Below are 23,351 nucleotides of genomic sequence, written 5' to 3' on the forward strand. Positions count from 1 at the left end.
GATGGATTTGCAGGTGTTTGCAATCTTTAGATAAGCTATCTAGCTGATCTCCGGCTAGCTGAAGCAGTCTCAGCTTGCTACTTCTCCGCCATCTTGACTCCTCCTCTTTTTGTATTTAAAATAATTCCTACTCTTGTGGAAAATATGTGAACTATAGAGGAGAATGAAACATAAGAGAGAAAATTGAAATCCCTAAGTTCCCAAGTCAAAATTTTAAAGTATTATAAATAGTAAAATGTTATGAAGATAAAATTTTGTAAGTTTATTTCAACTATTATAAATATCATAAGCATATAAATATAACATTTATAATATACATATATGTAGCACACGCATGCACCCAAAAATATATTTTAAAGAGCTGGGAGATGGCTACTGGGCAGAATTGTGTGTTGGTCAGGTCAGTGCCTGTAGGTCCGACGTGTGCGGTGCCATCAGCTGCGTGCCTGCTACTGGTTAACAAAGACAATAGCTGCAGAACATTTACACTTTCCTTAAATAACTTGCTCCAAAGGAAAACATCACTAGGTCAAGGAGAGTTTTCTTCATGATTGCTGTGGGCTTTGCCTTCTAAAGTCTTTTTTTTTTTAAGTTTTTAAAACTTTATTTAAATCCAATTAATTAACACACACTGTATTATTAGTTCCAGAGGTAGAGTTCAGTGATTCATCAGGTGCGTAACACCCAGCACTCATTGCGTCACGTGCTCTCCTCACTGCCCATCACCCAGAAACCCCCAGATACCCCCACCCCCAGAGGCCTTCTGCTAAAGAACAGTTGCCCCCAGCCAGATAGGGATGGGGGCTTCCTGACACCCTCAGGCCTCCTCCTAGTTTGTGATGTTGGAGCTGAACCCAACTGAATCCCGAGCCGTGACCCTGTCACTGCACCAAACCACTGTCCCTTCCAGTATAGCCTCTCACTTGTGCCTTTAATTACAGTCTCTAGGATACACCGCAAACAGCACATAGAGGGTATACGCTGCTGCTCTAACGGCCCGGAGACCAAGACTCAGGGACACATTTGCCCCTTTTCGCTGTAATGTTACTCCAGGAGGGAGAGGTTTGGTTTCCTTAAAGGTGACAGGGACTGGCAAGTAGTCAGCTGCACCTGTAAGCGTGTTTGTGAGTGTGTTTGCTCTCTTACTGTACACTTACCACACTGGATCTTATTATATTCTAAGCGCTTCATCTTCTCTCTGAAAATTCGGCATGGATATCAATTACAGGAGCCGCCAGGATCTTGTTTTTATGCTGTTCTTTCATTAAGCAGTTGTCAGTTACTGAACATGCCCGCTAGGGCGTCCAGGACCCCGACCACATATGGACCTTACTTAGATTCTGAGTTGAGCAAACTGTACTTCCAAAAGAAATAAATGGGCCAGTTGGTGAACTTTGAATGCTAACTGGGTCCTTGATGACACTGCAGAATTCTGACAGTTTTAAGATATGATAATAAAATGCAGTTTTATTTTTTATTTTTTTAATGTAGTTGTACTTTTTAAAGTTTTCTTTTAAAGGTTAAAGGAAAATTGTCAGTCTACTTACAACACTTCTGAGTCCAAGTGGTTAGTGTCAGAATTGTAGGTGGCTTGTGTCAGGCTTGTATTAAATTCTCACACTACCCGGAGTTAGTGCCAGACTCCACAAACTCAAGGACTCAGCCCCACAGAACTGCCCTTATGTCAGAAGCCGGTTGCAAATAACGGACCCCCTGGGTACCCATACTTCTATCTCATGGCTACAGAGTCAGGAGTTCCCCTACGACCACCACTGTTGGGTTTGGTGATTTGCTACAACATATTCTACCCCCGAAACTAACCCCACACTATATATTAACTAACTAGAATTGAAATAAAATCTTGGAATAAAAAAAAAAAGGAAATATTTACTTATGTTTACAGGGTTTTTATAAAAACAAAAAAAAGTTACAAAAGATACAGATAAACAACCAGAGAAAGATTCATAGGTCAATGCCTGGAAAGGCCCTAAGCCCAGAAGCTTCTGCCCATGTGGAGTTTGGGATACACCATCTTCCTGGAAAGCAGATGTGTTCACCAACCCAGAAGCTTTCCCAACCCTAATGGTTAGGGGTTTTATGGAAGTTCTATGTGTGAATGATTGGCGATTAACTCAGTCTTTTGCCCTGTAGCCCCCCTTCCTTCTCCAGAGGCAAGTGTGGAGGGGGCAGGGGGTGTTCTGGCTGAAAGTTCTGACCTGGTAATCATATGGTTGGTTCCTCTGGCAACCATCCCCCACCTTGAAGCGGTCTAGGGTCCCACGGAGAGTCACCTCATAAACTCAGGTGTGGTTGGAAGGAGCTCTTTGTGAAGAACAACAGATGTACCTTTCATCCTGTCATTCAGAAGATTACAAGGGTTTGAAGCGCTCTGTGCCAGGGGCAGGATGAAAACCAGATACACATTACTTACTACATCACAGTATCAAGGAATCCACACTGAAGTGGTTCTTTGGATGAAATGATACTATGTCCAAGATTGAAAATAATCTAGCTGGTGGGAGTGAGTTTGTGGGAGGGAAGGAATGGTGGCTCCGCGCCCTTTCTGAATGATCGTTGAAGCTGCAATGGACGCATGGCGACTCATTATTCTAGTCTCTCTACTTTGAGGTGGGTTTGAAATGTCCCCGGATACATTTTTTAAAAAGGGGAGCAAGGGATGAACTGAGTCTCTAAATGCAGACGCTGAATAGGTATTTTGTGGAGCTTCTGTTCACCTCTACCTGGTGAAGGGCCCCCTGATATTTCTGTTCTATTCTACGCTATTCCATATTTTCATTCTGCAACTGATTTTGCAATTCAAGAAAAGACCCCAATATCCACTGTTCTCCCCAGGCTCCACCTCCTACCCAGGCTTTTATCGATACTTCCTCGTCATTTCTACTTCTCTAGACCCAATTTAAATTTGAATTTTGCCTTCTGATTGCCTAGAATGGGAGTATGGTGAATTTCAAACCATCAGTTGTGAAGAATTCTGCGAACAGTCTTGTATCTGGGAACAGTATATATCTTTGTCTGTAATGCTTGGAAGTGGAATTGCAGTGTCAGGTAACATGAATACTTAGCAGGCTTGTTATGCACGTTGCCAGATTGCGTTCCAGAAATGAATAACTCGCATGCCCACAAGCGATCAATGAGCATATTTGTCTCTTGGTGCCTTAGCTGGTAGGGAGTGTTACACTCTTTTTAATGATTCCTCATTTTGAAAGACAAAAACATTTTTTTCACTCAAATTTCTTTCACCATTAGCAAAACCTATGTTCTTTTCAATTATTTGTTGGCTATTTTATTTTCTATGATCAATTTTTGTCCTCTCCTGATGTTTTGAGTTAGAACCATTGAAACTTTTTTAATTACTTCATAAGAGAATTTTGTAATTTAAGGTTATTTATGGCACTTATTATTCTCTCTTAACCTTCTTCCACCAAGTTTCTGAACAAGATATTGCTGATTTACCTTCTTATGTTTTGTTATCAAGTCCAAATATGTGTCAAAGGCATATTTTACTAGCCTCTTTCTTTCTTTCCTTATTTATTTCTAATTTTTTTAAGATTTTATTTATTTATTTGACAGACAGGTCACAAGTAGGCAGAGAGGCAGGCAGAGAGAGAGGAGGAAGCAGGCTCCTTGCTGAGCAGAGAGCCTGATGCGGGGCTCGATCCCAGGACCCTGAGATCATGACCTGAGCCGAAGGCAGAGGCTTAACCGACTGAGCCACCCAGGCACCCCTCTTACTAGCTTCTTAAGGGTGAAACAATGGATTTTTAATACAGTGTGTTTTACCCAACTAAAATCATCTCTGCTGTTCAACTTCCAGTGAGATGTTTGAGGCATCTGTCGTACTGACCAGAGAGTTATGCTTTGTATAAACAAAAGAGGTTTCTGAATATGTGATGTGGTTGAAGGACCATCAGGAAGCCACCTCACCATCTACTCAAAACCACCTCCTCTCAAAGTGCAGAGCGTACACCCCACAATTAGAGACACATGACATTGGCAAATGGAAAGAGAGGCAGATTTTTTTGTGCTAATATATGAGTTTCTGATAATGTCCTCACCCAAGCTTTTAGCCGGGCAGAAGACTAGAGGAGAAAGAAAGTGAAAGCAGACACAAGAGCAAAAGAGAAGCAGATTCTGGAGATGAATGTCCAGTCACGCCCCTCATGGCAATCTCATGACCTCAGAGGAACACCCTGAAGATTGGTCAGAACTAACCAAGTGCCAGGTGGTTCTGCTTGACGAATAATCGGGGAAAGCCCAGGTCCTATCCTTACCCCAGCCGAGAAGTCAGAACGGTAAATCAGTTACTGCAGGACAGAGCTCGTTTTCTGTAGTACGGTATTCATCACAGACACTGGCAGATACATGAAGCTGGCTGAGGGTTGTAGTTCCCACAGCAGGTATTGTGTGATATGAGATTTGAAGATTGAGGACTTAGCTAGGTAGAAAAAATGTGGAGAGAGCGGTCCAGGCAAAGGAAACAGCACGTCTGCATGTGGAGAAGGCCTGGCAGGGCTTTGGAATGACTTGTTTAATGAAATGCACCTAAGGTGCCTGGGGGGCTCCATCAGTTAAGCATCCAGCTCTTGGTTTTGGCTCAGGTCATGATCTCAGGGTCATGAGACCGAGCTCCCCGTTGGGATCCGTGCTCAGTGCCAGGTCTGCTTGAGATTTCTCTCTGTCTCTGTCTCTGTCTCTGTCTCTCTCTTTCTCTCTCTCTCTCTTCTATCCCCCTCTCCCCTGCTTGTGCTCTTTTTCTCTCTCTCTCTCTGAATTAGATAAGTAACTCTTTAAAAAGAGAGAGAGAGACACACACACACATAGTGGGGAAGACTTGAGAAAAATCTGGGGTAGTACGTGGGATGGCCAGAGAGGCGGCTTCTAGTTTTGGAGAGTTTGTGTGCTAAGCTATAGAGTGTGTTTAGAAAGCCATTGGTGTTAGGAAAGTATTTTAAACATGGATGTCATATCTGATGTGATATTTTAAAAACTAATCATAATTGCAAGGGGATGATGGATGGAGACGAAAGCTGGGCTGAGTGTGAAGCTGTTGTAGCGATCCAGGTAAGAACTGGTGGATGACGCAGCATTTGGAAAGAAGCAGACATACCTGGGAGATTAAGGAAGTGGAATCTGTAAGACTTGATGAGAGACAGGACGCACAGTGAGGGAGGAGGAGAAGCCGAGATGAACCACATTCCCAGCCTGGGTGATTAAGTGGGTAGTCCTGTCGCTTACTGGAGCGCCAGTCTCATCACCTCGTGACTCACAAACATGATAAGACATCGCTTCTTCTGTTTGGCTACTAAAACCTGGTAAAGAAAGGAAAAGCAGAAAGAGTTGTGCAGGAAAAGAGTGCGCAGCATTGTAGTGTCGTGCAAAGAGTTCTGATATAAGAGTTTATGGAACAGGTGTACATTAATGATCTCTCTTGTAAGTATAAAACACCTTATTATTCGAATGAAGAAGGCCTTCAGACAGAGACGGATCCGCTGAGGAAGGATACCCAGATGAGCAGCTCTAATTCTTTCTACTTAATGTTTTCCCTCTTTGGTTCTCCCCACCACCAGCATGATGGATCCCAGTAAATAACTGCTCCCACTTTAATTCTGGCCCAGAAGAGCCAACCTATCTTTCCTTGACTTTGCTCTGAACAGTTGAGGTAGACAGACATTTTTTAAAGATAGCTTTCCACGTCATGTACAGAAGTACCACGCTGTCCAGAGGAAAAAGTTGAAGGCTGTGAAATGTTTAGCTTCTCTCTGCCTCAAGTTGTTTTCTGATTATGTGGATTCTCAGTGTTTTCATCTGCGTTGTTTCAGTGTTATTTTTTTATTTCTCTGTGATCACATTCTAATTACAACTTATATTACTGCTTCCCCAACCTCGAGTACAAAATGAGGTCACATTCCTTTCAACATTCAAAATAAATTTTGACCCTGTGGTCCATCCCAGTACCCTGACTGTCATAAAATGTTTATTTCTTCTTCAACTCAACTCCCTGAAGGTAATTCCAAAATCTCCACAATGTCTAATATATGAGTTTACTGTTGCTGAGTACAAATTACCACAAATTTAGCAGCTTAAAATAACACTAATTTATTATGTCATAGTTAGTAGGTCAGAAGCCTACCATGGTATGGCTGGATTCTCAGCTCAGGGTCTCACCAGGCTGAGATTAATTTGTCAGCAGACTTAGATTCCTTTCTCGATGTTCTGGGGAAGAGGCCTCCACCAAGCCCATTTCAGTTGTTGGCAGAATTCAGTTCCTTTTAGTTACAGGACTGAAGTCCCTGTTACCCCTTCAGCTTAAAGCCAGCAACGGTGCATCAGGGCCTTTTCATGCCTTGAATTACTCTGACTTATTCTGCCTTCCTCTTCTGTTTTTAAGGGCTCTTGTGGTTACATGGTACCTACTTGGATAGTCCAGGATTTCCTCCTATTTTAAGGTCAAGCAGTTTATAAACTTGGTTTTATCTGTAAAGTCTCTTTTACCACAGAATGTAACATATTTTCAGATAAAACACCAAAGGGTGGAAATCACAGTAGATTTAATTCTAGATTTAATAGTATTAGTAGATTAGTAGATTTAATAGTATATTTAATTCTGCCAGCTGTGTCTACCTGTTCCCAAGAGGTTAGTCTTTGTTGCTGTCCTTTGAGGGACACAAACTCACAAAACCATTTCCAATAACTAAGGAACCTCCTTTCTGATATAAGAAGTTATCACTTGAGTTATACCAGCTCAAGTGCCTTCCCCTTCGAGAGGGTTGTGATTTAAACACAAGAACTTTGAGCTTCTCAAAATTATCTTCCTTGTAGTACCAAATGATCCTATTTCCCAGACAAGCACTACCGTCAAAACTTGGTAATGCATCTGCCTAGTAAAGCTCCTGTCCGTTTAAGAAAGGCATTTCAATGGCCTGCGGCTAACGTAGCTCCGTATTCTCACCTTCAGCTTCTTGCTGCTCCATCACAGCTCCACACTGCCGACGCTCACTTCACGATGCTCATTTATAATATGACTCTGTATTGCACACCTCTTTTAACTTACACCAGCTTGGAGCTTTTTCACCTCAAAGCACACCTACACAACCTGAGCCCGGAGGAATAGTGAGGATCCTTCCCAATACACTTATACCCAGTGTTTTCTTCCCAACTTCTCTACCTGATCTCTAGGAACCAAGATTCCCTCTTCCCATATGCTAACCCGTCCTTTAATGTCAATCTTTACTTATCACATGGTCATGAGTAAAAGATTATAATTCCCAAATTTATCCACAGATGTAGAGAAAAGTATGGTAATTACAACGCAGATTTCGTGACTCCTCATAGAAACATCAGTGAGCTGAAAGAGCGTCTTAATATTCATAATGTAGAAATGAATGATGAGGTTGCTGAAGCCATAGCTCCAAATATTTTCATATTCACAAAATTTGAGTTGCCACGACCTTCCAGGATAGAGAGAATCCGATAAGTCAGAGAATGTTTGTTATTTTTAAAGAACAGGAATTTCATCTTCCAATTCAACAGAAACAGCAAAGATTACTTATTACATAATCTTCTTAGCCTAAGATAAATACATGCTAGCCCTTAAGAGGAAAGTTACCAATAACAACTGCCACATTTTGGTGGTCATTTTCTCTTTCCTTGCTTGCATTTGACAATGAGGATTTCCCTGTTATCTTTCATACCTTCTATTCCCCTTGATTCTTATCGTGCTGTCCTATCCTAACTCCCCCGCATTTGTCTGCGATTCTCGGTCTCCTTCTTGCGCCCCTGATTTATACATATACAGTGTAAATTGTGACATCAGAACCAAAACTGGGATGGAGGAGAATGTGCAAATGTAGACCTTTGTGTGCATTGGAAATCATTATCAACTTAAAAGCAACTGTCATAAATAAAAGGTATTTTGTAAGTCTCATGGTAAATAAAAAATAAAAACCTATAATAAATATACAAAATGTAAAGAGAAAGAAATTTAAACATAAAACTACAGAAAATCATCAAATGACAAAGGAAGAGAGTAAGAAAACAAGAAATCAACAGAGGAATTACAAACAGCCCAAATACAAAATGGCAAAAGTAAGTCCAGACCTATCAATAATGAATGTAGATGGATTAAATTCTCTAATCAAAAGATATAGAGTGAATGAATAAAAAATATTAAAAAGTGGGACGCCTGGGTGGCTCAGTTGGTTGGACGACTGCCTTCGGCTCAGGTCATGATCCTGGAGTCCCGGGATCGAGTCCCGCATCGGACTCCCAGCTCCACGGGGAGTCTGCTTCTCTCTCTGACCTTCTCCTCGCTTATGCTCTCTCTCACTGTCTCTCTCTCAAGTAAATAAATAAAATCTTTAAAAATAAAATAAAATGCCACTCTTCAAAAAAAATATATTAAAAAGTAAAAAAAAAAAAAAAAAAAAAAAGAACAAAAACAAGTCTCAACTATATGTTGCCTGGAAACAATTGACTTCACCTTTAAGGACACACACAGACCAGAAGTGAAGGGACAAAAAAACATACTCCATGCAAGTGAAAATCAAAAGAAAACAAAGGCAGCTATACTTACATCAGACAAAATAGATTGCTATAGATTATAATAAGGATCAAAACCAGATCATTATATAATGATAAATGTGTCAATTGAACAAAAGAATGTAACAATTATAAGCATTTAGGATATACATGGGGTCATAGGGTCTACTCACAGTCCACTATTCTCATTGTCACCCAATCAGTAGAGAGCAAAGGGCCAGGTCTATTCAAGTATATTTCTCTTCTTCATGGAAGCATGCCGAAAAAGTATTCATTCTCACATTCCTTAGTGCTAATAATATCACTATCCATCCAATTTCTCGAGCTAGGAACCTAAGAGTCATCTATAATGCGTCTCACTAATGACTTGTAGACTTGCTATCTGCTGTATATACGTGTGTTTGTGCGCGTGTATAATTTTTTTTGGCTACCCCATGACCTGTAATGCTTTTTCAATTCTAGCCTGGGGTTAGTAACAGACTTTAATTTGGTCACATGGATTCTAGCACTCTCTACTGCCATCACCTTACATCAATTCTTCACCCACTGCCAGAATAATCTATCCAAGCTGCTTATCTTGCCCTGCCACCTTCCTATTTCCTAACCCTCAGATATTCCCACTGCCTACAGGATGAAGATAGTATTGTTTGGTATTATAAATAAGGCTTTCTGTGACTTGTTCTCTGGGTAGATCTTCAGTCTCATTTCTCACCTACCTAAGTGAACTTTCTGTTCTATTGATACTAAATTCCTGGCCGCGTTACCCCCTGCATCCTCCGTTCCAGTTCTCAACAGCATGATTTTCCATGCTGTCTCCTCTAGTTAGCGGCCGTTCTTCTATCTCCGATGCTGTCCCTCTACCTGGTTAATTCCTGTTACTCACTTAAGATTTAGGTCTCATGTTACTTCCTGTAGGGAGCTATTTTAAAATTCTGCTTATCTTCCCTCAGTCTGAGTAAGGTTTCTCTCCTCTGTCTTCCCATCAAGTTTCAAGTATATTTGTATTGTTTGGATTGTGTTTTTTCCTATTAGATAATGAACTCATAAGGCAGAAATTGCATGTTATTCCTCATTCTATCCCAAACATGAAAAATTGTGCTTGGTGCATAGTGTATCCTCTCCATTAATGTTCTTTTAAAAAAGAAGTGTGTGAATGAATAAGTGAATTACTGTAACTTCTCAGGCACTTCTTTCAGCTCCTTGCCTTGCTCTTAGTCATGTGACATCTAGACAACGTATTTCCCTCTTAACTTGGAGGAAAAACTGGACAAAGAACTATTTGAAGCCAGAATCCCTCCAGATTCTTATTTCGTTCCCTATCAGAACCCCTTAGATGGCCTGGTTGGGTAGGAGGAGGAACAGCAGATGGCACCTCTTTAATCTGGACAATTGACAAAATGCCCATGAATAATGCCATGTATGTAGAGAGGTCCTGGACCAGATCTCCGGTTCTGCTCATTTCAAAGCACACTGTGTCTCACTCAGATGATAAGGCTGGTGCTCACAAACAATTGTTCCTACAAGATCCTCTCATTACGGTATCTGTAACGCCAGAGGGGGCTCTCAAACGTAAACAGATCGCGCAGAAAGACTTTATTTCAATTATTGCCCTGTTGGACTGGGAAATCTATATTGAATTTTAACACACCCACCCCGCATATATCCAGCATGGTAAATGCAAGCAAAGCTCGAAGTTTTCTAATCCTGCTCTAAAACATATGGAAAATTGGGCCCAGTTTTTTAGAGGAGTCCTTTAATGCACTCCCTGAGACGAAACAACTCCTTCTTTATAACTGCTTTTTTACCAGAAAGGGACAAGTGGGCTCAAAAAGCCCCCTATTTGGAATTTATTCCCAGCCTCCCTCCTTATGGTTTGCTCCCAGGGGAGAACCTTCACTCCTTGCATGGGATATAGACGTAGCCCGAGAAACCGGACACAGAGGAATAGTTAGCAGACCAGAGATGAAATAACCATCTTCAAATCTCAGATTAAATGCTGATTTTGTTACACAATATCTAGAATATTCTGTAGCTCTAATTTTCTTTTCTAGAAAGTGATAATTTAGTAATAACAATAATACGTACATATATACATACCATGTCTACCACACGTGGTTGTTCTGGACATTAAAAAAGAGTATAATGGTGAAAGCTCTTTGTCTATGATAAAGCACTACATCAGTGCAAAACAATATTCACAGTAGTTGTTTCAGTAATATCAGGAGAAACAATGAGATTAAGAGAGGACTCTGTGACCCCCACCCCTCCCTGCGCCATCACTTCAAAATTCTGCTTTGAGAAATTTATTTCTTTTTTTTAAAGATTTTATTGATTTATTTGACAGAGAGGAAGATCACGAGCAGGCAGAGAGGCAGGCAGAGAGAGAGGAAGGGAAGCAGGCTCCCTGCTGAGCAGAGACCCCCCCCCCCCCATGTGGGACTCAATCTCAGGACCCTGGGATCATGACCCCAGCCAAAGGCAGAGGCTTTAACCCACTGAGGCACCCAGGTGCTCCTGCTTTGAGAAATTTCTGCTCCTTCAGTCTCTTTACCAAAATGGCCACAGAGCCCAGTTGCTATAGGAGCAGCTGGTGGCATCCGTTCTTGACCTTGAGGTTCTCACTCTAGGATCTGCAACTGAGAGATACTCCAAAATGTTTCTAATAATTGCTCTGATTGAAAAATCAGAAAGAGCTTTGTGTAACTTGTAAGTCTATTTCCATAGCCCTATCTTGGGGGAAATCTGGTAATGTGTTCATCTGTTACTATCACCCACTCCTTTCCCACTGCGTGGGGCTGGAAATTCCAGATTCCCCATCAGAGCGCTGGGGTCCCCAGTGAGGAGACCAGTAGACAGTCTAGGAGGATGGAAACAGGCGTGACATCCTCAGAACGGTGCCCTGTAAGAAGGGTCGCTCTGAACAAGTAGCTCCTTGGTGGTGACCTAAGAAATCTTCCCATTTGGCTATATTATCCTCTACCCTTGAGAATTCCCCTATAGTTAGTCAGGTATCCCAGGTGTTGTACTCTATTCACCATTCCCTCAGTGCTTTCTACCGCCAGTCCATCCACTGACATCAGACGTCTGGTTCAGAGCCACAGTGAGCCACACAGGTCATCTGTCTTCGTGCACGGGTGAGAGCTGAGCATGGGGGAAGGGCTCTCCCTCCATCCCTGCGCCATCGGATGAGGAGACCCGGCCTCACTGGCGCTCCCTGCTTTCTTCGCTGAGCACACTCTGTCCCCAAAGGGAAGGCACACAGTTTCTGCGTTTTAGTAGGAAACAGTTAAGAATCATATTTCAGGGTGCCTGGGTGGCTCAGTGGGTTAAGCCTCTGCCTTCGGCTCAGGTCATGATCTCAGGGTCCTGGGATCGAGCCTCACATCGGGTTCTCTGCTCAGCGGGGAGCCTGCTTCCTCCTCTCTCTCTCTGCCTGCCTCTCTGCCTACTTGTGATCTCTGTCTGTCAAATAAATACATAAAATCTTTTAAAAAATCATATTTCATATTTAATTTTCAGCTTACAGCCATTTTTACCTTCTACCTTACCTCCCAGTGTATGACTGAAAATTTCTCACGGTGGTAGGAACTGATTGTGTATATTTTTCAGTTCTTATCAAATCTACTTGGTTACTAGCCTTTCCACCTAGAGTGCTTGACCCCATTACTTTCCATCAGGAAAATCTCACTAGAAATATATTTGACCAAGACATATATTCTTTCTTGACCCCTACGGTCCAAAAATACCTTACAAATATTTCTACTGTCTTGTTTTTCATGCTGTTCTATAATCTTGTTTACATGTCTGATGTCCCATAGACTGTGAGTTCCTTGAAGGTAAAATCTGCTTTTCTGGTGCGTGTGTGTGTGTGCGTGTGCATGTGTGTGTGTGCGGGTGTGCACGTGCATGTGTGTCTGTGTGCATGTGTGTGTGTCTGGGTGCACGTGTGTGTGCGCGCGCGCGCGTGTGTGTTATTGTTGAATACTCAGGATCATTCCAGGCACAAACTAGATGCCCAAAATTGTGTTTAGTTGAACTGAATGACACCCTGAATATCTTTCACCAGGGATTTTAAGGTTCTCAATTATTTTAATAGTTACAGTGCATTGTTCAACAGTTATCTGTATTTTCCCAACTTGTATAAGCATTTATTAAATAACTGATTGAATTTAGAAATATAATATTTGGCCATAAACAGGAACTAACTTAAGTAACTTAAAGAAACACTAAACTTTAGACGTCATATTCTTACCAACCAAAATGATTGATCAAACATATATTTTTATATGGAATATGATATTTGAGAAAATTAGTTATTATAGAATGTTATGCTACTTTGATATTATTTGAAAAATAAAAAAGAGCAAGAGTATTTTTTAAAAGATTTTATTTATTTATTTGACAGAGATCACAAGCAGGCAGAGAGGCAGGCAGAGAGAGAGAGGAGGAAGCAGGCTCCCCGCTGAGCAGAGAGCCCAATGCGGGGCTCAATCCCAGGACCCTGAGATCATGACCCGAGCCGAAGGCAGAGGCTTAACCCACTGAGCCACCCAGGCACCCGAGCAAGAGCATTTATTATTCTGGATTAAATTTCATGTCTCTATACCACAATTGCAATTTCATATAATATAATTTTTCCACAGTAATAAAATTTTTTAAAAAATCAACCATAAGAAAACATGCTTTAGCATTGTTTAAACATCTTTATCATATCTTTGGCAAATCTATGGCAAAACTTTGGAAGCATTTAAATAAATACTGCATAAATCAACTCTAAAACTGCACTGTTTAAATGTTTGGATTTGTGGTTATCGACCGCATGTCTCCATCTCGGCTTCTCCAGCATCACCTGAGCTCACTCTTGTTGTCTTGGCATAATTATTAGGAGCAACCCTCTCTTTGCCAAGAGGATCCCAGTTTGGACAGCAAAATTATAAGGTCATCTTACTTATAGGCTGTCTACACAGAGATTAAAAAAAGGAGACAATAAAGTTTAACATTTAAGTGTCCCTATGATTGATATGAAATCTCCTGATTTTTTCATTTTTCAAATCTTTTAACAAAACTAGTTCTGTAGGACTTTAGTTTTATCTCTGTTTTTTACAGATTTCCTTTAAATATGAGTATGTCTTTGTCCAACAAATTATATCTTATAAATGCACCTTCTTTCTTTTTATCTCAAAGAGAATGTGCTTTAGTTTTAGAACCATATGCAAATCTTAAGTGCTATAAAAGCCTACTGGTCCTACTGCATAAAACTTAAAAAGATTGTATTATTAACGGAGATTGAAACAGAAGTTCTTCCTAATTATTATAAATTGTTGATTGTATTCATGGGGAAAATCCCTGAGACGATAATATCTTCGGTTCCAGTGATGTGTTGTCTGTGATGTCAAATTCCATGTTTCTGTGGGGTGATTTCTATTTTTTCTCTCTGTTTTACGTACCGGTGACTAAACAATCATTTTGTTTATTCTAATGAATTCTTTTCTTTTTTATTAAGATTTTATTTATTTATTTGACAGACAGAGATCACAAGTAGGCAGAGAGGCAGGCAGAGAGAGAGGAGGAAGCAGGCCCCCGCTAAGCAGAGAGCCCGGTGTGGGGCTCGATCCCAGGACCCTGAGATCATGACCTGAGCCGGAGGCAGAGGCTTTAACCCACTGAGCCACCCAGGCCCCCATTTTGTTTATTCTGTATTCGCCCTAAGGCCTTAACTTGCCTTTAATGTATTTTATGTGCATTTTAAGAATCTTTACTAACACTGGCCATTTTGTGCTTTCATAATTTCCCTTAGTATGTCTGTTCGATTCCATTTGAGGGAAAGTAGTGAGCAAAACTAGGCCAAACACGGTATTCTGGACAATGGCCTTGAAATTTACTCCCCCTGGTGGTCCAAAGCTCTGTTGCCCTGTGATGTCGTTAGAATGTTTTCTCTGGTATCAACAATTGTCATGGAAAATAAATGACAAACTTGTAATTGTTTCCAAAAACATACATGAGGTCCCCTTATCACTTAATGAATACAGTTTCTGCAGATTTCATTTTATTACTACAATTTATTTGTATAAGTTGTGTAGAACTACCCTCATACCTATACACTAAAATGTCCAGGATGTTTATCATACAGAGTAAATGGAAAATTGTTCTTTTAATGCAAAAGCTTCAAGGATTTTACATAAATTACCTCGCAAGTTCTTCTATCTGTTATAAATACAGTATGTTTAAACTTTTCTGTAAGTATTTCCAAGTTGTGAACACTGAGACATAAATCGAATAATGTGTTAAAACTCACTGAATGAAAAGAGGCTTTTAAATCATGGAATACTAGCATTGTAAAGAGCCTTTGGAATATATAGTTCAACTTCTGAACTTCACGTAAAAGAAAATTAAAATCATTGCATCAGGATTTAGATCAATTATCTTTATTTCCTCTTAAAATCATTTCTCTTGCATCTTCTTTAATTCTGTAGTAACTGAAAATATTAATCGGGTTATAAATCATATTAGTAGAGATGGGTCAAGATCATGTATTTAACCAATAAGCATGTACTGAGTGTTGCTCACCGATACGGAGATACAGCAAGGAGCAAGTACTTGTTGGGATATCGAGACTGAGGAGTCTGTGGTTTATCTCAGTAACTGGAACTGAGCAGGTGATGTGGGCCATGAGCTGAGGTGAGGGGACGGAGAGGGAGCTAGGGTGTGGGGCCAACAGGCATAGAGAAGGGGGGTTAATTTTAATGTTTTAGGAGAAAAATGCGACAGCCTGGAGCAAATCTGGTATGGAGGAGTTTGGAAATCTCTTTTCTCCTCTTCCCTTTCTCTTTCCTGCTCCTCTTCTCTCTGCTTCTTTTCTTCTTTCTTCCTTTCCTTTCCTCTTTTCCTTCTCTTTCTTTCCTCCTTTTCGTCCTTCCTTCCTTCTCTCTCTCTCTCTCTCTCTCTTTCTTTCCTCCATCCCCTCTTCCCTCCCTTCCGTTCTCCCTTCTTTTCTTTTCTCTTCTTTGTTTGGTTGGGAACATTGATATGGATTTATTAGTCCTGGGGAAAATTTTATGGTGAAATGAATTTGATTATATCAGAAAATTTTTAGATGCTTATTGAAGTAATTAAAGAGGCCACAGGGACGGAATTCAGAACATATATGGATATGACTTTTTGTTTCGGAAAGGAAGAGGGACACCTAATTCCTCTGAGTTGAATAGAAGGAGGCAGAGGACATTGTCCATATAAACAGATTTGCTACTCACGGAACAGGATATTGATCATTAGTTTCCATTTAGGGTCCTTTATTTTCCTAATAGAGTTAGAGGTTAAAGTCATCTTTTGAGACTAAGGAGGAAAGTGGAGGAATGGGAGGCCGGAGCCGTATAATAAATGACAGAGAAGGTAACTAGAAACATGTAAAAAATTGCTCTGTAGTGCCTGAAATCCAACCGAGGTTAGAAATTTGGAATTCAGAATTGGATCAGGGGTACCGTTGTTTCAGCAAGAGTTTTCAGAGACTGTGGGGACTAATGGAGAAGGTAGACATTTGAATCAATTTTGAAACTGGTACTTTTCAATATAAATAGGGTCCGTTGAATGATAAAGCTGTGACGATTGACAAGTATCTTGTGGATTGTGGTAAGTAAAAAGTAAGGAAACTAGTTGTTGTACGTTAGGAGGACGGTGCGCCAAGGAGCTCAAGGCCTCGAGAAGGTGAAACAGAAGATGAACTAGCGAAGGACACTGATAGACACTAAAAATTCAATAGAAGTCAGATAAGTCAGATGTTTCAGGGGGATTTCAAGTTCAACATGCCCAAAACTGAACCTCCCGCTTCCCCCCAGCTCCTTCCTTTTATATTTTATATCCTGGTAAGTAATTCTGTCCACTGAAGGATCCACACCAGAAACTGGAGAACAATCCTAGGCTATCATCTGTTGACATCTCTCCGCATAACATCAAACCCACCCCCTCCCTCATTTACAAGTACATGTGAAGATCACCTGGGCTCTGCATGTATAAAATCTGATCATTTTGTATGTATTTCGTGGGATTGGTGATAGGGCTAAATGAGACAATATATCCATTAGGCTCAGTACAGTACCCAGCACATGGGTAATAATTATTGCCAATTTTCCTTACTAAATACTAATACTTATCAGCTCTTAGAATTGACATGCAAAATGAAACCTGTTGACCATCCCTCATCCTAGAAGAATGAAAGTATTGAAGAACAACCTAAATTGCTCATCAAAAGTACCACATGCTATACAAATTAACTATTTTTATAAAGAGTGTGTGTATATATGTATTTTTTCCTGCCTAGACTTTAGTAAGACTTTTTTTAAATTTTTTTTTTATAAACATATATTTTTATCCCCAAGAGTACAGTTCTGTGAATCGCCAGGTTTACACACTTCACAGCACTCACCAAAGCACATACCCTCCCCAATGTCCATAACCCCACCCCCCTTCTCCCAACCCCCCTCCTCCCAGCAATCCTCAGTTTAGTAAGACTTTTAATTTGAGGTCTGAGCAACAAGATAAGAATGTGTGATATAAGTCATGGCACTCCAAGCACAGCTAAGCTAGGACTCAGATATTTCGCTGGGATTATCTATAGCTATATATCTCATAAATAATTATTTAGAGAGAGAGATAAAAGGTTAGAATCACACCCATTGTCCTCTATGCCAACTTAGCAGTCTTTTAACCGACTAGCCAGTAAAATGGAGGTCAGATTATCTTTTTTCATGGATTAAAGTGAATTTGAGAATATAGCTTGGGTGCACAGTCAGATTGACTCCTAATAACTTCACCACTGCTACCTTAGTGGGGGTAGAGGCTGCCATGGTAAACTTCACTTTTGAAGGCTACTGAAGTGAGGACCTAGAAAGGCATGAAATGTTCAGCTCCTTCCCACTATTCACCATCGAATATTCATTCTGGCTCTCTTGGGGAGGACATGCTCAACAGACAAAGATGATTAGAAAACCACTTTTTCTAACTCTGTCCATCAGAAAGGGCAGATATTCCTATGTCTTGGCCATAAAACAAACAGTAGGGGAAGAGAGAAAATATTTCTCATTAATATGCCCCAATGATATAAATATATGATTAATATAATGAGCCTTTTCTAAGTATTGAAAAATATGAGGGTAAACATTACATTTTCAGGTAATGGCACAGAAATTGGTGCCTCAGAAAATACTATAATTCAAAGTGAGTTTGATCAATGAAATCTACTCTTTGAAAATGAGTAAGGGAATGATAAAGGGCAAAACAACCCAGAAATAGGATAATAGACATATTAGAAACATGTTACTACTTGAACATATTAACATAATATTAGAAATGTGTTAATAGGAATAAGATATGTGAAATTAATATATTGAGTATTCTTACAACTTATATTACAGTTATTATATTAATTTTTGACAAGTAAGTATAAAGCAAGACATGGAAAAAATAGAAGGTTTCCACAGATCAACCAAAAAGGGGAGGTGTAAAATGCAGGCAATGTTGAACAGCAGAAAGAACATACTTACTTGTGCTTTGAAATGCACAGATCTGGGTTGAAATATCAGCCCTGTCACATGCTAGGTGCAGGGCCTCCTCCATGCCAGTCGACCTCCCCTAGCCTACTTGCTGGTCTGTGAAGGGAGTGCAACTTCCTGTGGGTTTAGGGCTAGAATGTACCACATCATGCCCGGCCTATGGTAACCTCTCACACTCCCATAGTTTCCTCATTCCCTGGGAAACATATCATTAAAAATAAAGCCTGAAAGAAATGAAATAATTTGTTTTGAATGAAAAGAGGTGACTAAACCGGCCTTTCCTTCCAGGAAACAGGCTCCTAATAAGCTGAATCTGAGCGGGAAGAAACAGCTTCAAATTGCACCAGTTTTCTTCTTGACTTCCTGGGGACTGTAATACTGGACTAAGTCCTAGTTCCTAAAGTGTCCAAACCAGGAAGTCATGCAAAATAGTCATAAATATGTATTTAAATAATTTGAGAATAACCTAGTCTAATCTCTTCTGCAAGAATTTTAATCACACATGTGTCTTACATGGTTATACAGACTATGATCCAATTCATTTATCGGAAAACTGAACTGTCCTAAATATTTTCTGAAATATATTTGTTAATTTATTGTATCATACATATTAATTTTTAATAAATATTTATTTTTCTAGCTTTTACAACTGGGATAGTCATATTGCTGTTTGGAATTCAACTCCCAATTATCAAGTGATTGCTGACAACCCAGAAGGCTTACTTTTCAAATACAAAAGAGACAGAAAAATTCTTAACGTGGATCCAAAGGTAAGGACCTCTTTTACATTTGTACATTTCTCTGAATTTTATTGTATTTTTTCCACTATTAAAAAATCTATTAAATATTTGACACTCTTCAGTAATTTAAACCTAGAAGTAAAAGACTATATTGAAACATAAGGTATTCATTATTCCTTAAGAAAAAACTCCAAACTTAATCTATTATCAGAAATCAGTAAGGAAGAGTTTGGGGGGGATTTAAATAGAACTCACAAGTGAGAATGCTTCTCCAAGCCTACCAGCGAAGTTAGATCAAGCAGCCATTGGGCAGTGCATTTTTGTGCTCTGATCCTGGGGATGTCCAGTACTTTTTGCTCTAAAGGGGAAGACAAACTATTTATAGAAGGGAGACTCTCACCTCAGAAATATTCCCAGAATTCTAATCCCTTTTTATATATAACTAACAGCGAAAACAGTATTACTCTTTGTGTATTTCTAAGTGATAACTTAGAAAATACATTTTATTTAAATATTTTAAAGACATGTCCCATGATATTTTGTATTTGTTCAAGGACAAATATTTACATCTTACCTATTCTCAATGACTGTGTTTGCATCATGACTTTTTATCATGACTTGTATGTTTGGAAGAGAAGGTTAAAACTTGATTTAAAGTCATATGTTCTTGAGTTGCTTAGGCATTTTTTTTGTTTTTGATTTTGGAAAACATACTCATATGACAGCATCAGTCTAAAATCCAAGCCAAGAAGAGTATTCCTTCCCAGCGGAAGAAAGGGACTGTCTGATATGCCTGGGAGAGAGACAAGGACGGACGAAAGGAAAATGGGAGTCTCATTCTAAAAACTTTCCCAAAACTTTTTAGAAATTTACAATAAAAATAATAATAATAAAATTATTTTGTTTCATATCCAATTAGTAAAATCTCTTGCTCATAAAAATTACATGCTCAAAGAATGAAAAAAGAAATTCTGCAGTAAGAAATGGATTGTTGTCTGCAATCAGATACGACTCCAACACAGTGACTTAACAGAACAGAAGCTTCTTTCTCATGTATGAGTCTCAATTGTCAGTCCAAAGTTTGAATGGCTGCTCCACAGTCATCTAGACCAAAAGGGCCCTCATTCTCTTGGACCAAAACAGATGTCCACTCAAAATAACCACATTTCAAACAGAATTCATGGAGGGAGTTAAGACAGTGCGAAGGACACCTCTGCTCCAGTGCCTTTTAAAGAAGTTACCCAAAAGCTACCACTCGAAGGTTCACTTATATTCCATGGCAAGAGCTTAGTCACAGGGCAACATCTATCTACACGGATGACTGGGAAATATAATCTTTATTCAGGTGGTCATAAACCTAGCTGAAATCAGAAGTTCTGGAGAGGGGAGAAAAGATGTGCGAGTAGAAACCAGCAGTTTCTGACACAATGTTATCCCCTTCAAAAGAGCACTACTCTTGGGGTACCTGGCTGGCTTAGTAGGAGGAGCATACAACTCTTGATCTTGGGATCGTGAGTTCAAGCTGCACGTGGGGTTGTAGAGATTACTTAAATAAATAAAATTAAGAACAAAGAACACTACCCTTTAATTGGTCTAGGGTTTCTCATTAGTAAAATGAAGGGTTGAACCTGAAAATAATTATAGCCATAATTATTATGAATTGATAAATATTAGTGCACCTTCTCTCTAGTGGTGGCTCTTTGCTTCTCACAAATGCATGTCAAAATTGAGGCAAAGTACAGGAAACTTAATAAATTATATTCACAGAGACTTTTACTCTTAGAGGGTTAAAGACATAAAAGTATTAATGGCTTCCTTAGGAGGTACAAAATAAATTTTTGAATCAGTTTTGATGATCCACACTTAAACTACTTTATGGCTTTATTTTAACTAATGGCATATACATATTTCAAGAATGTATGTCATGAATTATAGTTTTTACAGCCTTTGTGGAATCATTATTGAATAAAAACTGTTGTTGTTTAGACTTTATTTATTTATTTGAATGAGAGGGAGAGGGAGAGTGAATGAGAGAGAGAAGGAGCAGGGGGAGGGACAGAAGCAGACCCCCCATTGTGCAGGGAGCCCAGTGTGGGACTCGATCCCAGGAGCCTTGGATCATGACCTGAGCTGAAGGCAGATGCTTAACAATCTGAGCCACCCAGGTGTCCGTAGGAGGTGAGAGATATTTTGATTATAATTTCATTATAATTCAAAAGATTTGTGATGAATCTGAAGGAAAGGTATTTCCAAATCCTGGAGGAAGAATAGGGTCCAGTTAATTAGTGATGAGAGGAAAAAATATTTAAAGGAATTAGTTATAAAAGAACCATTGATGGGACACCTGATAAAATTTAGATACTTATATTTAATTTTTCTTTTAATTTTATCTTTTCAAAGATAAATCTTATAGCTGACCTACTAGAAAAAAAATGCTGGTTTCAACACCAATAAACAAAATTCTATGCCTTACTTTATAATTAACTGGCTGCCTGGCCTGGTGAAATTCACTTAAGTTCTCAGAGTTTTCACATTCACAAATGGAAGATGTGAGTGTTGCTGCTGTTTCCTGATCTTTAAAGTCCCCTCTACAGCCCCAGTTCTCAGAGATTCTGACTCAACTTGTCCCAGGCATACATATTTTCACAAACAGCCAGTGTGGTTCTATTTCAGCTTATCTATGAACCACAAATGGAGAAAAGCTTCTCCTTAAAAGGACAATAATCTCAAGAGATCTGGCACTCTTTTCAAACAGTGTTCTCAAACATTTGACCTCAAACAAAATATAACACATATATTTTAATTTTTATGGACTAGATATGAAATTAGCATGTTCATCTACATAATACCTTAACTTACCTTCTTCTAAGAGCTATGATCCTTTTATCCTTCATGCACCACATAGCATCTCTTACAGACCTACAGAATAATCAAAAACAAGCTATCTAGTTGTTAAAATTACAAATGCACAATGATAAGTTACATTTTTAAACTTAATGTTATTATTAATAATTTTATTTGAAATTCTTCCTTAAATGAACACCAATACTGACACAAAAACAGACACTTAGACCAGTGGAACACAGTAGAGAGCCTAGATATGGACCCTCAACTCTATGGTCAAATAATCTTAGACAAAGCAGGAAAAAATATACAGTGAAAAAAAGACAGTCTCTTCAATAAATGATGCTAGGAAAATTGGAATGCTATGTATAGAAGAATGAAACTCAACCATTTCTCTTACACCACATGCAAAGATAAACTCGAAATGGATAAAAGGCCTGAACATGAGGCAGGAATCTATCAAAATCCTAGAGGAGAACATAGCCAGTAACCTCTTTGACATTGGCCACAGCAAGTTCTTTCAAGATATGTCTCCAAAGGCAAAGAAAGCAAAAGCGAAAATGAATTTGGGGGACTTCATCAAGATCAAAAGCTTCTGAAGAGCAAAGGAAAGATACAGATGTAGTGAAAAGAAGGACCATCTGTTCCCCAATGTTCATAGTCCCCATGACCCAGCAATGGCCACGGTTGCCAAACTGTGGAAAGAACCAAGATGCCTTTCAACAGACAAATGGATAAAGAAGATATGGCCCATATAAACAATGGAGTATGATGCCTCCATCAGAAAGGATGAATACCCAACTTTTGTATCAACATAGACGTGACTGGAAGAGATTATGCTGAGTGAAATAAGTCAAGCAGAGAGAGTCAGTTATCATATGGTTTCACTTAGTTGTGGTGCATAAGGAATAACACGGAGGACATAGGGAGATGGAGAGGAGAAGTGAGTTGGGGGAAATCGGAGGGGGAGACAAACCGTGAGAGACTGTGGACTCTGAGAAACAAACTGAGGATTTTGGAGGAGAAGGAGGTGGGGGTTGGATGAGCCTGGTGGTGGGTATTATGGAGGGCACATGTTGCATGGAGCACTGGGTGTGGTGCATAAACAATGAATTTGGGAACACTGAAAAAAATAAAATTAAATTAAGTTAAAAAATAAATAAAATCAATACCATAATTTATAACACCATAATATTGTTAAAACAATAAAACTCAACTCTTCTTGTCTTTTCCTTCAAATAATCCCTTTGAAATATTTTACACTGGTTGCTCAGGTAGCTCAGTCAGTTGGACATCTGCCTTGGGCTCATGTCATGATCTCCAGATCCTGGGAGATCCAGATCCAGATCCTCAACAGGGAGCCTGCTTCTCTCTTTCTCCTGCTCCCCTTCCCGCTTGTGCAGTTTCTCTTTCTCAAATAAATAAGTAAAACCATTAAAAAAAAAAAAAAGAAATGTTTTACACTTAAAATTTAAAAAGGTCAAGATAAATGAAAGGTGGAAACTGTGATAAACAGGATGTCTTTCCTCTGTATAACACAGATGTGGACTCATTAACTCTGAAATGAGTTAATGTGGTTCCCATGAAACATAGTTGTTTGTGAATGGTAACAGTGGAAAAAAGAAAATTGTGCAGATCTTAGAACGAGTAATATGAGTTCATT

The 23,351-nt window shown here is 39.4% G+C and overlaps 1 protein-coding gene across 1 annotated transcript in view; it reads left to right on the plus strand.

Moving 5' to 3' along the window:
* Nucleotides 1–23,351, plus strand: part of CFAP299 (cilia and flagella associated protein 299) — a 579,020-nt gene that overhangs the window by 538,719 nt on the left and 16,950 nt on the right. The window contains exon 5 of the mRNA XM_059397269.1: nucleotides 18,745–18,874. Coding sequence (XP_059253252.1) covers nucleotides 18,745–18,874 — 130 coding nt within the window. The remainder of the gene's footprint in view (nucleotides 1–18,744; nucleotides 18,875–23,351) is intronic.

The sequence above is a fragment of the Mustela nigripes genome, chromosome 1 (genome assembly GCF_022355385.1).
Source record: "Mustela nigripes isolate SB6536 chromosome 1, MUSNIG.SB6536, whole genome shotgun sequence".
In the NCBI taxonomy this organism is placed as follows: Eukaryota; Metazoa; Chordata; class Mammalia; order Carnivora; family Mustelidae; genus Mustela; species Mustela nigripes.